The 17,873-nt window shown below is 42.7% G+C and overlaps 1 protein-coding gene across 1 annotated transcript in view; it reads right to left on the bottom strand.

The window, feature by feature from the left end:
• The window catches only part of LOC139549457 (roundabout homolog 1-like), a gene marked incomplete in the record, with an annotated part of 182,916 nt that overhangs the window by 54,493 nt on the left and 110,550 nt on the right, over window positions 1-17,873 (bottom strand). Inside the window, 3 exon segments of the mRNA XM_071359983.1 lie at window positions 2,705-2,908; window positions 6,118-6,289; window positions 17,616-17,737. Coding sequence (XP_071216084.1) covers window positions 2,705-2,908; window positions 6,118-6,289; window positions 17,616-17,737 — 498 coding nt within the window.

The following is a 17,873-nucleotide window of genomic DNA, read 5'->3' as shown; positions in this document are numbered from 1 at the left end:
GGAAGAAAAGGAAGGGCTCCTTAAAGGTGTGTGGAGCCAACCTCGGCCTCTATAGCAGACTCTCTCTCTCTACCAAACTCAGCCTCTACAGCAGCCTCTCTCTTTCTCTACCAACCTCAGCCTCTACAGTAGCCTCTCTCTTTCTCTACCAACCTCAGCCTCTACAGCAGCCTCTCTCTCTACCAACCTCAGCCTCTACAGTAGCCTCTCTCTCTACCAACCTCAGCCTCTACAGCAGCCTCTCTCTTTCTCTACCAACCTCAGCCTCTACAGCAGTCTCTCTCTCTACCAACCTCAGCCTCTACAGTAGCCTCTCTCTCTACCAACCTCAGCCTCTACAGCAGGCTCTCTCTCTACCAACCTCAGCCTCTACAGCAGTCTCTCACTCTACCAACCTCAGCCTCTACAGTAGCCCCTCTCTCTCTCCCAACCTCAGCCTCTACAGTAACCCCTCTCTCTCTCTCCCAACCTCAGCCTCTACAGCAGTCTCTCACTCTACCAACCTCAGCCTCTACAGTAGCCCCTCTCTCTCTCCCAACCTCAGCCTCTACAGTAACCCCTCTCTCTCTCTCCCAACCTCAGCCTCTACAGTAGCCTCTCTCTCTCTCCCAACCTCAGCCTCTACAGTAGCCCCTCTCTCTCTCCCAACCTCAGCCTCTACAGTAGCCCCTCTCTCTCTCTCCCAACCTCAGCCTCTACAGTAGCCCCTCTCTCTCTCCAACCTCAGCCTCTACAGTAGCCCCTCTCTCTCTCTCCCAATCTCAGCCTCTACAGTAGCCCTCTCTCTCTCCAGGCACAGCAGTATACTGTACTCACAAAGTCTTCAGAGGTCCTACTGTGTGGCTACAAGTTCCACTCTGGCTGCCCTTTGATTTCAGTGATTTTACACCTGAGTACCCGGCAGCAGATAGTCTACAGTAACATAAACTTATGAAAATACTATTGTTTTAATTATATTCTAATTCTAACCACCAAAATATTATTTTTGCGAAAGCATATATTGAATATATGTATTACACTGTTAGAACGTTGCAGTCGAAATGACTGCTCATTGGCTCAAACTGAGGTCCCATGAGGCCAGGCTGTTCTAGTATTAAAAGCCTTGTATGCGGGCATAACATGTGGGCACTGATTTATTTTTAACATACCACACAATCCTTTCCCATGAAGATGACCAACCCTGGGACCTCGTCATCTGTCTCACCATAGCAACACAGAGCAGAACTTAATCACACTACTGTAGCACACAATGCAGTCAACATCCAACATATACACAGAGACCTTATTCCTTATGCAAATCAAGGCCTCTGCAGTAAGTTCTGTAAGTCTGTAGAGATACCAAACTCCAGTATGTTCACCATAAACCCATATTAATGTTCAACCATGATAGAGCTCCGGGGTATAAACCACCAAGGCCAGAAACAAAGGTTTTCCAAAGCAAGGACAGGGTTTCTAGATTAATCCAGGTTTCCATGACTCTCAATAGGCAGAGTATCAGTATGACAGAGGTCGATTCAGACTTAAAACAGTATATTGTCCGTGTCTCTAGGTTGAATGGTGTACCTCTCCTGACCCTGGCAGGCAGCAGTGTACCTGAGCCCAGCAAAAGGAGGTCGGTTTGGGGAGGGTATGGGGAAGGTGGGCAGGCAGCAGCTGCATCGCCTGCAGCCAGCCACATATTAAACCAGGCAGCAGAGAAATGAGAGCCTGACAACACTCCTTTATATCCTTAAACTATTGTGGGCAGAGGTTTGGCATGTACTGAACCCTGTCACATGGGAACAGGTAAACCCACTGCAGGTGAGGTAAGCAGTGTCCTCTCCTGTAGAGCACAGAGCATCTGATACTGAGTACTAAACCCGTGGATAACACAGTGGTATGGTAAAGAATCTCTTGCAACAGTATGACACAATGTTTCAAACTCTAACAGTCATTTGCATCAAAGGCTTTCACTGAAAACTATTATAAAAGTATACTTCAAGCTTAGCATTTTTTAGTTTCTCCTTGATTTATGCTCGTCGTAGCAAGTTGTTCTCACTTCCCAGACACATTCCGATGGGAACTGCTAACAGAAACTGGTGGGACCGGAAGATGCACTTCAAAAGAAGAACTACACACACAAAAACACCCTGGCAGGATCAGAGAGAGAGAAATATAAAACAGAATAGAAAGACATTATGCAGGAGACAGGTCCATTTTTCAGCTGCAGATGTTCAAGGGCTTTTAACTTTCTCAAAGTACTAGGGACTATTTTCAGATGGTAGACCTCACCTCAACTCAAATGGCACAGTATGATGCAAGACTTTCATATGAGAGGAGGGATTCCTGAGGGGATGGATGGGACGGAGGGGATGAGGGAATTGCTGGGAGGATGGAGGGGATGGAGGGGACGGAGGGATTGCTGGGGAGACGGAGGGGATGGAGGGGATGGATGGATTGCTGGGAGGGACGGAGCGATTGCTGGGGAGACGGATGGGATGGAGGGCTGCAATTGAGAGCTCAGATGAGAGTCCCTACATGGATGGAGTAGTAGTAGGAATCACACAATGCCCCTTAATCACTGATACAAGACCAGCTATTCTATTCTTCATCCTATTAACTATTCCATTTGGTGTTTGTTAACCTGATCCTAGATCAGTGCTTGAGGACACTTTGAGCAAGTGAATCAGGTGTGCTGCCATTAGGTGAGGCATGTTGTACTGACCCTTGCGGATGCCTGCGTAGTTCGTGCTGAGGCCACTCCTCTTCTTACGCTGTCGGTAGAGCCAGATACTGAACACCATGAGGATGATCCAACAGGCCGCTCCTATCCCCGCTATGAAGGCCGGCTGCTTCACCACCTCACTGATCTGCTGGGACAGGGTGTTCTCTGGCTCCAACACACCCTCCGTCACATGCCCCGATGAGTCTGGAGGGGGGAGAGAGGAGAGGGGGAGAGAGGATGGAATTTGAGAAGGGTGAAATAGAGGTGGAGGATGAGGAGGTGAGAGGAGAGAGGAGAGAGGTGAGAGGAGAGAGGTGAGAGGTGAGAGGTGAGAGGTGAGAGGTGAGAGGTGAGAGGTGAGAGGTGAGAGGTGAGAGGAGTGGAGAGGAGAGGAGAGGAAAGGGGAGGAGAGGGGAGGAGAGGGGAGAGGAGAGAGAGAGGAGAGGGGTAGAGAGGATGGGATGGGGGTGAAAAAGGGGTGGAGGGTGAGAAGGTGAGAGGAGAGAGGGCAGGAATAGGAAATGGTAAGATAAAAAATAGGGGGAGAAAAGGGTGAGGAGAGGGGTACAGGGTGAGGAGAGGGGTACAGGGTGAGGAGATGAGAGGAAAGGGGTGAGAAGGTAAGGTAGTGATGGAAGAAGAAAGAGAGAGTGATGGAATGGGGAGAAAAAGGCAGAGAGGGGACAGTAAGAGATGGTGAAGATGCAAAGAATGGATTAAGAGGAATGAAGGGAGACGGTCAGGAATGACAGAGGGCGAGAGCAGGTCAAGTGTCAGAGGCGGAAAGTGCACAGGAAAGAACAAGGGAGGATAAAGGAAGGGAGGAAATGGGAAGTAGTAAAGAAAGGGCATGTTATTCTTAACATAATCATATATTTTTTTTATTCAACCTTTGTTTAACTAGGCAAGTCAGTTAAGAGCAAATTCTTATTTACAAACACGGCCTACCCCGGCCAAACCCTCACGACACTAGGCCAATTGTGCGCCGCCCTATGGGACTCCCGATCACAGCCGGTTGTGATACACCCTGGGATCAAACCAGGTTCTGTAGTGACACCTCTAGCACTGAGATGCAGTGCCTTAGACCGCTGCGAAACTTCAAAACGAGTGGAAAAGCCTGAAACGGGGAAAGATATGAAGGAGGGGGTAGAGAAACCTAAATGAAGTCAGCGAAGGGCATAAATATGAACGTTCTCTTTTCTTCGGACACACAAAATACTTCTTTCATCTCTGCAGATGAGTGTACGGCTGGGCCTGGGCTGTGGAGCAGTAGTGATGGAGCGGTCTCGCTCTATTATAAAAGGCGTTCAGAACTGATCCCAGAACTGATCCCAGAACTGAGCCCAGAACTGAGCCCAGTCAACAATGGCAGATGAATAGACAAAAGGTCTCAACCCATTAGATTTAAACATGATCTATTCGTATCAGAGTTGAACCAGGAAGCACACTACCTGAAATGCTCCACACACCCAGGAAGACTTAAAGAAGTATGATCACACACCTAGCAACATTCTATTAGTTATTATTACACCGAATGAGGTCACAGTAGTACTAATATAAACACAGTACTAGTCATTAACACACTATAGCACTTGAATGTGTAACTTGGGTATGTCTTTCTGTTAGCTGTTGCTACTTGTCTACTACTCAAAATGAACCGTCAGAACAAGTGATCACACAACAAACGCCTGTTTTCATCATCTGTCTAGTCTCTCTGTGTTTCTCTCCCATGCCTCACATGAAAGAGTGCTCATTTGTTTCCCCTAAGCAATTTCTTCATGTTCAACTTGGTTTCTAACTTTCTTCATCTCTTTTTTCTCTCTCTCTCTTGTTTCATGATGCAACCACTTTAATATTTACAGACTCACTCTGTCAGAGGCAAACGGGTCCCCCAAAGTTCCAGTGTTGCTACCCATCTCTCTCCCTCTCTCTCCCTCTCTCTCTTTACAGACTCACTCTGTCAGAGGCAAACGGGTCTCCCAAAGTTCCAGTGTTGCTACCCATCTCTCTCTCTTCTCTCCTCCCCCACTACTATGTGGATTTCATGCCTGTTTCTCTGAGGAGGGAAGCAGAGTACCAATGTGACTAAACAGTCCTCAGGGACTTTACAGGTATCTGGGCTGCTGTGCCATGACACAAACAAGCCCAAAGTGTGACAAATGCATTAGGTTGAAGCGCTGGTCCCGCGGGCGCGTTTTTACACGCAACAGGCGCCGATGGAAGTCCTCAAGTGAAAGAAATTGTATCAGTCACAGCTTCCTGCTTCTCCATGCCCATCCCAGCCCACTTTAACACACACAGTCACACAGCTGTCCCTCTACCAAGCACCCAGCACCGCTGTTCCATGTTGTTATCATTTATTCCTCCTTTACCGTGAGCAGATTTGTGGCAGCTCAGATTCAAACGTAGGATCTTGAATAGCCTGGGCTATAAGAGGGAAGATGGAATTACATTCATCCCATGTTGCTATAATGCATCCTGTGTAAGGACGTAAAGGCATGACTGACGTGCCAGGTATCAACAGTACTACACTGTACATACATAGACTACACGTGCACTGTATCTGGTCTTGACTCTCCACATGACATATGGAGAGAGAGGGGATCTGTCAGAAGAAGAAACACGTGCTACATTGGATCTTCCAGACCCTCCAAGATCGTGATCTTGACAGGTAAGTTAATAAAGGGTTAAATAAAAACATGCCATCTCAAAACACACACTTGTGCCAGAGTTCCTGGTTTATTGCTCTTGTTAAACACTAGAACATTGCCTCCTTGAATGGAGAATAGAAGGAGCAGAGCAGATCAGATCCCAGCAGGGTGGGGCAGCCAAGCTACAGGCACTGCCCTGCTGCCAAGCAGGAATCTCAAGTCACGTTTCATCACACTGTCAGTCAGGTGAAAACCGTTGAGGCTGTACACTGACAGAGTGGTAAACACGGGATTAAGATAGATTAACATTATGAGTGTCACTGTCAATCATGCTCATCGAGGATTGTATATGAGGGCTGACGTGGATATAATTGGTACGGTAATCATTTCAATTACACATCTAACCACTGTTCTAGACAGAGAGGAGAGCAGGCAGGGACACGAAGGGATGGAACGATGTCATAATACTCCTTTAATATTCATATGACAACTGAAAAGGTGGATTAGAGTGCTCTTCAGACTGAGATTAAAGGGAAGTCAATACTACAAAATGTCCATTGACTATTCTCCAGCCGTTGCGGTTAAAGAAGGTGGGGAAGTTATTAGGCAGTAAGCCTTGGAATCCACGCTGTACGGAGTTAACAAGTGAGAACACATAGTAGAAGGACGTATCCCTCCTCTTCCTCCTCTTCCACCTGAGGGAGAATAATCTTACTTGGAACTCCTGCAGAGAATTGCAGAACAGAGTTCTCCTCCACTCACCTATCTGGAAGTAGGTGACGTCAGACTTGACCCCTGGGCCTGCCCCAGTGCTGGCTGCGACCTCCACACTGTAACGGATCCCTGGAGCCAGGCTGGAGATCAGCAAGGAGAAGGTAGAGCCGTCCACCGTACGGTTGATATGGTACCTGCTCTCATTCCCCAAACACCAGATCTGACAGGACAGAGAGAGAGAAGACCTTATAACTGTGTCCTGATGGTGGTGTGACAAGTATGGCAAGTTGCTGGTTGATGCTAATGCAACATTTCAGCACACAGTGCAGATTCAACTATTTCACACTAGTATTCCACATATAAAAACACTGGGACACATTTTTCTGTTTTTTTGGGGTGCGTTCCACACAGAGTCAGTATTATCTGTGGTAGCCATAACCCCCTGCCTGAGTCAGTGAACCCTAACCCCATGAAAAACAAAGTGTGGATTAGTAATCACCTCCATAATCCTACTGCAGCAGCAGCTCAGGGCTGGCAGCCACTCACAGGGAGGAGAGAGGGCTCTCAGGCTAACCCAACCAGGGCTCTCTCAGGTTAACTCAACCCAGGGCTTTCTCAGGCTAACTCAATCCAGGGATTTCTCAGGCTAACTCAATCCAGGGATTTCTCAGGCTAACTCAATCCAGGGCTCAGCGTGAGGGTGGCAAACCCCAACATCTTTAACCTGGCTAACCCCAACATCTTTAACCTGGCTAACCCTAACATCCTGAACCTGGCTAACACCAACATCCTGAACCTGGCTAACCCCAACATCCTGAACCTGGCTAACCCCAACATCTTTAACCTGGCTAACCCCAACATCTTTAACCTGGCTAACCCCAACATCTTTAACCTGGCTAACCCTAACATCTTTAACCTGGCTAACCCCAACATCCTGAACCTAGCTAACCCCAACATCTTTAACCTGGCTAACCCCAACATCTTTAACCTGGCTAACCCCAACATCTTTAACCTGGCTAACCCCAACATCTTTAACCTGGCTAACCCCAACATCTTTAACCTGGCTAACCCCAACATCTTTAACCTGGCTAACCCCAACATCTTTAACCTGGCTAACCCCAACATCCTGAACCTGGCTAACCCAAACATCCTGAACCTGGCTAACCCAAACATCCTGAACCTGGCTAACCCCAACATCCAACATCCAACACCCCCCCCCCCCCCCCCCCATAAGATAACAACCCTCACACACAGACCCGTGTGTGTGTGTTGAAGTTTTGGAAAGCCCCAGAAGCCTGTGTGGCTGTTTGAGGAATTGCGGTTGGAAGAAGCGCCGCTAGGGACGAGACGCAGTAATGACCGAGGAACGCTCCTCGCGTCGGATTTAACAACCATGAAATTACTCGAAACCGTATCGGCAGAAAACATTTACCTGGAAAATGAACAGTGGCTTAACTTTTAAACAGACTGTGCTGTATCTCCCCTTCCATCACTAAACTATATTCCCTGTGACAAAAAAAACCTTTCCAATTAAAATGGCCGTACTCACACAGCATGTTATATGAGGAGTGTGCTGGCCGCAGAGAGGGGGCAATAAAAAGCATACTTATGTGTGGACACAGAGAGTAGGGTGTGTGGAGGAGAGGTCATAGAGAGGAGGGTGTGTGGAGGAGAGGTCATAGAGAGGAGGGTGTGTGGAGGAGAGGTCATAGAGAGGAGGGTGTGTGGAGGAGAGGTCATAGAGAGGAGGGTGTGTGGAGGAGAGGTCATAGAGAGGAGGGTGTGTGGAGGAGAGGTCATAGAGAGGAGGGTGTGTGGAGGAGAGGGCATATAGAGGAGGGTGTGTGGAGGAGAGGGCAGAGAGAGGAGGGTGTGTGGAGGAGAGGGCAGAGAGAAGAGGGTGTGGAGGAGAGGGCAGAGAGAGGAGGGTGTGGAGGAGAGGGCAGAGAAAGGAGGATGTGGAGGAGAGGTCAGAGAGAGGAGGGTGTGTGGAGGAGAGGTCATAGAGATGACGGTGTGTGGAGAAGAGGTCATAGAGAGGAGGGTGTGGAGGAGAGGTCATAGAGAGGAGGGTGTGTGGAGGAGAGGTCATAGAGAGGAGGGTGTGGAGGAGAGGTCATAGAGAGGAGGGTGTGTGGAGGAGAGGTCAGAGAGAGGAGGGTGTGTGGAGGAGAGGTCATAGAGAGGAGGGTGTGGAGGAGAGGTCATAGAGAGGAGGGTGTGTGGAGGAGAGGTCATAGAAAGGAGGGTGTATGGAGGAGAGGTCATAGAGAGGAGGGTGTGTGGAGGAGAGGTCATAGAGAGGAGGGTGTGTGGAGGAGAGGTCATAGAGAGGAGGGTGTGTGGAGGAGAGGTCATAGAGAGGAGGGTGTGTGGAGGAGAGGGCAGAGAGAGGAGGGTGTGTGGAGGAGAGGGCAGAGAGAAGAGGGTGTGGAGGAGAGGGCAGAGAGAGGAGGGTGTGGAGGAGAGGTCATAGAGATGAGGGTGTGTGGAGGAGAGGTCAGAGAGAGGAGGGTGTGTGGAGGAGAGGTCATAGAGAGGAGGGTGTGTGGAGGAGAGTTCATAGAGAGGAGGGTGTGTGGGGGAGAGGTCATAGAGAGGAGGGTGTGTGGAGGAGAGGTCATAGAGAGGAGGGTGTGTGGAGGAGAGGTCATAGAGAGGAGGGTGTGTGGAGGAGAGGTCATAGAGAGGAGGGTGTGTGGAGGAGAGGTCATAGAGAGGAGGGGGTGTGGAGGAGAGGTCATAGAGAGGAGGGTGTATGGAGGAGAGGTCATAGAGAGGAGGGGGTGTGTAGGAGAGGTCATAGAGAGGAGGGTGTATGGAGGAGAGGTCATAGAGAGGAGGGGGTGTGGAGGAGAGGTCAGAGAGAGGATGGTGTATGGAGGAGAGGTCAGAGAGAGGAGGGTGTATGGAGTAGAGTTCATAGAGAGGAGGGTGTGTGGAGGAGAGGTCAGAGAGAGGAGGATGTGGAGGAGAGGTCATAGAGAGGAGGGTGTGTGGAGGAGAGGTCATAGAGAGGAGGGTGTGTGGAGAAGAGGTCATAGAGAGGAGAGTGTGTGGAGGAGAGGTCATAGAGAGGAGGGTGTGTGGAGGAGAGGTCATAGAGAGGAGGGTGTGTGGGGGAGAGGTCATAGAGAGGAGGGTGTGTGGAGGAGAGGTCATAGAGAGGAGGGTGTGGAGGAGAGGTCATAGAGAGGAGGGTGTGTGGAGGAGAGGTCATAGAGAGGAGGGTGTGGCTCAGTTGGTAGAGCATGGCGCTTGCAACGCCAGAGTGGTGCGTTTGATTCCCATGTGGGACCAGTACAAACAAACACACTACTCTAAGTTACTCTGGATAAGAATGTCTGCTAAATGACACAAATGTAACTACACAATTAGACTGACCTGGACCAATGAGATGGAGTGGATTAAACATTGCAACAAGAGCAGTCGTCCCAAAAATATTTTACTCATCTATTTTCCCTGCTATAATTACATTGTCTTTCCCATTCATAACCCTCTTTCCACTAAACCAGAGTGAAATCAAAGAAATCCCTTCTAATGATTTAAGAGGCGTTTGTGGGCCAATGGCCAAGAGCCAATATCTGACATTGTAGAAAGAGATGGTGATGTAGATTTTCTCATCATTAATCAGCAGGATGAATATATAAAATATGTCTGTAATGTAGGGCTATAATGTATGGATACAATGTATGGATATAATGTAAGGATATAATGAATGGATATAATGTATGCCAATAATGTATGGATCAGTTTATGGCTATAATGTATGGATATAATGTAAGGATATAATACATGGATATAATGCATAGATGTAATGTATGGATTTAATGTATGGCTATACTGTATGTCTATAATGTATGGATATAGTTTATGTCTATAATGTATGGATCCAATGTATGGATATAATGTAAGGATACAATGTATGGATACAATGTATGGCTATAATGTATGTATATAATGGATACAATGTATGGATATAATGTAGGGCTATAATGATTGACATAATGTATGAATCCAATGTATGGATATAATGTAAGGATACAATGTATGGATACAATGTATGGCTATAATGTATGTATATAATGGATACAATGTAAGGATATAATGTATGGCTATAATGTAGGGCTTTAATATATGGATACAATGTATGGATATAATGTATGGATACAATGTATGGATACAATGTATGCCTATAATGTATGAATACATTTTATGGCTATACTGTATGGATATATTGCATGGTTAGAATGTATGTCTATAATGTATGGATAAAATGTATGGCTATAATGTATGGATACAATACATGGGTAAAATGTATGGCTATAATGTATGGATAAAATGTATGGCTATAATTTTTTCAATCAATACATGGGTATATTTTATGGCTATAATGTATGGCTATAATGTCTGGGTATAACGTATGGCTATAATGTATGGCTATAATGTATGGCTATAATGTATGGGTATAACGTATGGCTATAATGTATGGGTATAACGTATGGCTATAATGTATGGCTATAATGTATGGCTATAATGTATGGCTATAATGTATGGCTGTATAGATAATACATCAGGTAGTCTAGACCTTGAGCAGCCTACTAGTGAATAATAATAATCCACTAAGGCCCTCAAATTCAAACCTGGACCTCGAAGCCACCCACTGGGCACTCACTGGTTGACTCAATGTTGTTTCCACGTCATTTCAATGAAATTATGTTGAATCAATCTGGAATAGACGTTGAAATTACATCTGTGCCCAGTGGGCCTACCCCATTCTTCACCTCTAATAAGGGACTGATTTAGACCTGGGAAGCCAGTTGGGTGCAATTAATTATCAGGTAGAACAGAAAACCAGCAGGCTCTGGACCTCGTAGGGTAAGAGTTGAATTCCCCTGCACTAAGGAATAGAGAGAGCCTTCTAGGACAACTCAGACATTGTATACATCTATCTAGTCCACAAGATGACACTGTTTCACAACCATTTCCACCCGCCAACACACAGTAACATCCTACTGTCTCTTCCACCCCTGAGATAACAAGGCACAAAGGAAGAAGATAACCTCTACCTATGTATCATAACATTACAGTCTGTCTCTCCTTTGTCTCTCTGTGCTACAAATATTTACATGTTGTTATAGTAGATATACCCTACAGACCAACATGTTGTTACAGTAGATATACCCTAAAGACCAACATGTTGTTATAGTAGATATACCCTACAGACCAACATGTTGTTACAGTAGATATACACTACAGACCAACATGTTGTTATAGTAGATATACCGTACAGACCAACATGTTGTTATAGTAGATATACCCTACAGACCAACATGTTGTTACAGTAGATATACACTACAGACCAACATGTTGTTATAGTAGATATACCGTACAGACCAACATGTTGTTATAGTAGATATACCCTAAAGACCAACATGTTGTTATAGTAGATATACCGTACAGACCAACATGTTGTTATAGTAGATATACCCTACAGACCAACATGTTGTTATAGTAGATATACACTACAGACCAACATGTTGTTATAGTAGATATACACTACAGACCAACATGTTGTTATAGTAGATATACCGTACAGACCAACATGTTGTTATAGTAGATATACCCTAAAGACCAACATGTTGTTATAGTAGATATACCGTACAGACCAACATGTTGTTATAGTAGATATACCCTACAGACCAACATGTTGTTATAGTAGATATACCCTACAGACCAACATGTTGTTATAGTAGATATACCCTACAGACCAACATATTGTTATAGTAGATATACCCTACAGACCAACATGTTGTTATAGTAGATATACCCTACAGACCAACATGTTGTTATAGTAGATATACCCTACAGACCAACATGTTGTTACAGTAGATATACCCTACAGACCAACATGTTGTTACAGTAGATATACTCTACAGACCAACATGTTGTTATAGTAGATATACCCTACAGACCAACATGTTGTTATAGTAGATATACCCTACAGACCAACATGTTGTTACAGTAGATATACTCTACAGACCAACATGTTGTTATAGTAGATATACCCTACAGACCAACATGTTGTTACAGTAGATATACTCTACAGACCAACATATTGTTATAGTAGATATACCCTACAGACCAACATGTTGTTATAGTAGATATACCCTACAGACCAACATGTTGTTATAGTAGATATACCCTACAGACCAACATGTTGTTATAGTAGATATACCCTACAGACCAACATGTTGTTATAGTAGATATACCCTACAGACCAACATATTGTTATAGTAGATATACCCTACAGACCAACATGTTGTTACAGTAGATATACCCTACAGACCAACATGTTGTTACAGTAGATATACTCTACAGACCAACATGTTGTTATAGTAGATATACCCTACAGACCAACATGTTGTTACAGTAGATATACTCTACAGACCAACATATTGTTATAGTAGATATACCCTACAGACCAACATGTTGTTATAGTAGATATACCCTACAGACCAACATGTTGTTATAGTAGATATACCCTACAGACCAACATGTTGTTATAGTAGATATACTCTACAGACCAACATGTTGTTATAGTAGATATACTCTACAGACCAACATGTTGTTATAGTAGATATACCCTACAGACCAACAATGTTGTTATAGTAGATATACCCTACAGACAAACATGTTGTTACAGTAGATATACCCTACTATGACCAACATGTTGTTATAGTAGATATACCCTACAGACCAACATGTTGTTATAGTAGATATACTCTACAGACCAACATGTTGTTATAGTAGATATACCCTACAGACCAACATGTTGTTATAGTAGATATACTCTACAGACCAACATGTTGTTATAGTAGATATACTCTACAGACCAACATGTTGTTATAGTAGATATACCCTACAGACCAACATGTTGTTATAGTAGATATACTCTACAGACCAACATGTTGTTATAGTAGATATACTCTACAGACCAACATGTTGTTATAGTAGATATACCCTACAGACCAACATGTTGTTATAGTAGATATACTCTACAGACCAACATGTTGTTATAGTAGATATACCCTACAGACCAACATGTTGTTATAGTAGATATACCCTACAGACAAACATGTTGTTACAGTAGATATACCCTATAGACCAACATGTTGTTATAGTAGATATACCCTACAGACCAACATGTTGTTATAGTAGATATACTCTACAGACCAACATGTTGTTATAGTAGATATACCCTACAGACAAACATGTTGTTATAGTAGATATACCCTACAGACCAACATGTTGTTATAGTAGATATACTCTACAGACCAACATGTTGTTATAGTAGATATACCCTACAGACCAACATGTTGTTATAGTAGATATACCCTACAGACCAACATGTTGTTATAGTAGATATACCCTACAGACTAACATGTTGTTACAGTAGATATACCCTATAGACCAACATGTTGTTATAGTAGATATACCCTACAGACCAACATGTTGTTACAGTAGATATACTCTACAGACCAACATGTTGTTATAGTAGATATACCCTACAGACCAACATGTTGTTATAGTAGATATACCCTACAGACCAACATGTTGTTATAGTAGATATACCCTACAGACCAACATGTTGTTATAGTAGATATACCCTACAGACCAACATGTTGTTATAGTAGATATACTCTACAGACCAACATGTTGTTATAGTAGATATACCCTACAGACCAACATGTTGTTATAGTAGATATACCCTACAGACAAACATGTTGTTACAGTAGATATACCCTATAGACCAACATGTTGTTATAGTAGATATACCCTACAGACCAACATGTTGTTATAGTAGATATACTCTACAGACCAACATGTTGTTATAGTAGATATACCCTACAGACAAACATGTTGTTATAGTAGATATACCCTACAGACCAACATGTTGTTATAGTAGATATACTCTACAGACCAACATGTTGTTATAGTAGATATACCCTACAGACCAACATGTTGTTATAGTAGATATACCCTACAGACCAACATGTTGTTATAGTAGATATACCCTACAGACTAACATGTTGTTACAGTAGATATACCCTATAGACCAACATGTTGTTATAGTAGATATACCCTACAGACCAACATGTTGTTACAGTAGATATACTCTACAGACCAACATGTTGTTATAGTAGATATACCCTACAGACCAACATGTTGTTATAGTAGATATACCCTACAGACAAACATGTTGTTACAGTAGATATACCCTATAGACCAACATGTTGTTATAGTAGATATACCCTACAGACCAACATGTTGTTATAGTAGATATACTCTACAGACCAACATGTTGTTATAGTAGATATACCCTACAGACCAACATGTTGTTATAGTAGATATACCCTACAGACAAACATGTTGTTACAGTAGATATACCCTATAGACCAACATGTTGTTATAGTAGATATACCCTACAGACCAACATGTTGTTATAGTAGTAATACTCTACAGACCAACATGTTGTTATAGTAGATATACCCTACAGACAAACATGTTGTTATAGTAGATATACCCTACAGACAAACATGTTGTTATAGTAGATATACTCTACAGACCAACATGTTGTTATAGTAGATATACCCTACAGACCAACATGTTGTTATAGTAGATATACTCTACAGACCAACATGTTGTTATAGTAGATATACCCTACAGACCAACATGTTGTTATAGTAGATATACCCTACAGACAAACATGTTGTTACAGTAGATATACCCTATAGACCAACATGTTGTTATAGTAGATATACCCTACAGACCAACATGTTGTTATAGTAGATATACCCTACAGACCAACATGTTGTTATAGTAGATATACTCTACAGACCAACATGTTGTTATAGTAGATATACCCTACAGACCAACATGTTGTTATAGTAGATATACTCTACAGACCAACATGTTGTTATAGTAGATATACTCTACAGACCAACATGTTGTTATAGTAGATATACCCTACAGACCAACATGTTGTTATAGTAGATATACCCTACAGACCAACATGTTGTTACAGTAGATATACTCTACAGACCAACATGTTGTTATAGTAGATATACCCTACAGACCAACATGTTGTTATAGTAGATATACCATACAGACCAACATGTTGTTATAGTAGATATACCCTACAGACCAACATGTTGTTACAGTAGATATACTCTACAGACCAACATGTTGTTATAGTAGATATACCCTACAGACCAACATGTTGTTACAGTAGATATACTCTACAGACCAACATATTGTTATAGTAGATATACCCTACAGACCAACATGTTGTTATAGTAGATATACCCTACAGACCAACATGTTGTTATAGTAGATATACCCTACAGACCAACATGTTGTTATAGTAGATATACTCTACAGACCAACATGTTGTTATAGTAGATATACTCTACAGACCAACATGTTGTTATAGTAGATATACCCTACAGACCAACATGTTGTTATAGTAGATATACCCTACAGACAAACATGTTGTTACAGTAGATATACCCTATAGACCAACATGCTGTTATAGTAGATATACCCTACAGACCAACATGTTGTTATAGTAGATATACTCTACAGACCAACATGTTGTTATAGTAGATATACCCTACAGACCAACATGTTGTTATAGTAGATATACTCTACAGACCAACATGCTGTTATAGTAGATATACCCTACAGACCAACATGTTGTTATAGTAGATATACCCTATAGACCAACATGCTGTTATAGTAGATTTACCCTACAGACCAACATGTTGTTATAGTAGATATACTCTACAGACCAACATGCTGTTATAGTAGATATACCCTACAGACCAACATGTTGTTATAGTAGATATACTCTACAGACCAACATGTTGTTATAGTAGATATACCCTACAGACCAACATGTTGTTACAGTAGATATACCCTACAGACCAACATGTTGTTATAGTAGATATACCCTACAGACCAACATGTTGTTATAGTAGATATACTCTACAGACCAACATGTTGTTACAGTAGATATACCCTACAGACCAACATGTTGTTACAGTAGATATACCCTAAAGACCAACATGTTGTTATATTAGATATACCCTACAGACCAACATGTTGTTATAGTAGATATACCCTACAGACCAACATGTTGTTATAGTAGATATACCCTACAGACCAACATGTTGTTATAGTAGATATACCGTACAGACCAACATGTTGTTACAGTAGATATACCCTACAGACCAACATGTTGTTATAGTAGATATACCCTACAGACCAACATGTTGTTACAGTAGATATACCCTACAGACCAACATGTTGTTATAGTAGATATACCCTACAGACCAACATGTTGTTATAGTAGATATACCCTACAGACCAACATGTTGTTACAGTAGATATACCCTACAGACCAACATGTTGTTATAGTAGATATACCCTACAGACCAACATGTTGTTATAGTAGATATACCCTAAAGACCAACATGTTGTTATAGTAGATATACCCTACAGACCAACATGTTGTTACAGTAGATATACCCTACAGACCAACATGTTGTTATAGTAGATATACCCTACAGACCAACATGTTGTTACAGTAGATATACCCTACAGACCAACATGTTGTTATAGTAGATATACACTACAGACCAACATGTTGTTATAGTAGATATACCCTACAGACCAACATGTTGTTACAGTAGATATACCGTACAGACCAACATGTTGTTACAGTAGATATACCCTAAAGACCAACATGTTGTTATAGTAGATATACCCTAAAGACCAACATGTTGTTATAGTAGATATACCCTACAGACCAACATGTTGTTACAGTAGATATACCCTATAGACCAACATGTTGTTATAGTAGATATACCCTAAAGACCAACATGTTGTTATAGTAGATATACCCTACAGACCAACATGTTGTTATAGTAGATATACCCTACAGACCAACATGTTGTTATAGTAGATATACCCTATAGACCAACATGTTGTTACAGTAGATATACCCTACAGACCAACATGTTGTTATAGTAGATATACCCTATAGACCAACATGTTGTTATAGTAGATATACCCTATAGACCAACATGTTGTTATAGTAGATATACCCTACAGACCAACATGTTGTTATAGTAGATATACCCTACAGACCAACATATTGTTATAGTAGATATACCCTACAGACCAACATGTTGTTACAGTAGATATACCCTACAGACCAACATATTGTTATAGTAGATATACTCTACAGACCAACATGTTGTTACAGTAGATATACCCTACAGACCAACATGTTGTTATAGTAGATATACCCTACAGACCAACATGTTGTTATAGTAGATATACTCTACAGACTATAATGTTGTTACAGTAGATATACCCTACCTACACTACCTTAGTACACTACTGTACCTCAGTACACTACCTTTGACCACTCTCAGAGTATGTAGGGGGAATTTGGGAGTCCCTGCCAATGTTCTCACCTTGTACTCCTGGACCACCCCATTTTGCTCCTCCTCTGGAGGCTGTTGCCAGGAGACCACAATGGCGGTCCCATTGTCCCCGCTCTCTGTGACGGTAACCCCACGAGGGGCTGCACTGGGAGCTGGGGACAGACAGATAGACGGACACAACAACACATGGACACAACAACACATGTTAATGTAATACACCCATCAACAGTAACACACACTGTCTGCTCTCTCCTCAATTCTACTGCTCTCATACATTGATCCTATCCA

This window comes from Salvelinus alpinus, chromosome 22 (genome assembly GCF_045679555.1).
Source record: "Salvelinus alpinus chromosome 22, SLU_Salpinus.1, whole genome shotgun sequence".
Classification (NCBI taxonomy): Eukaryota; Metazoa; Chordata; class Actinopteri; order Salmoniformes; family Salmonidae; genus Salvelinus; species Salvelinus alpinus.
This window is presented reverse-complemented; position numbering and strand designations above follow the sequence as displayed.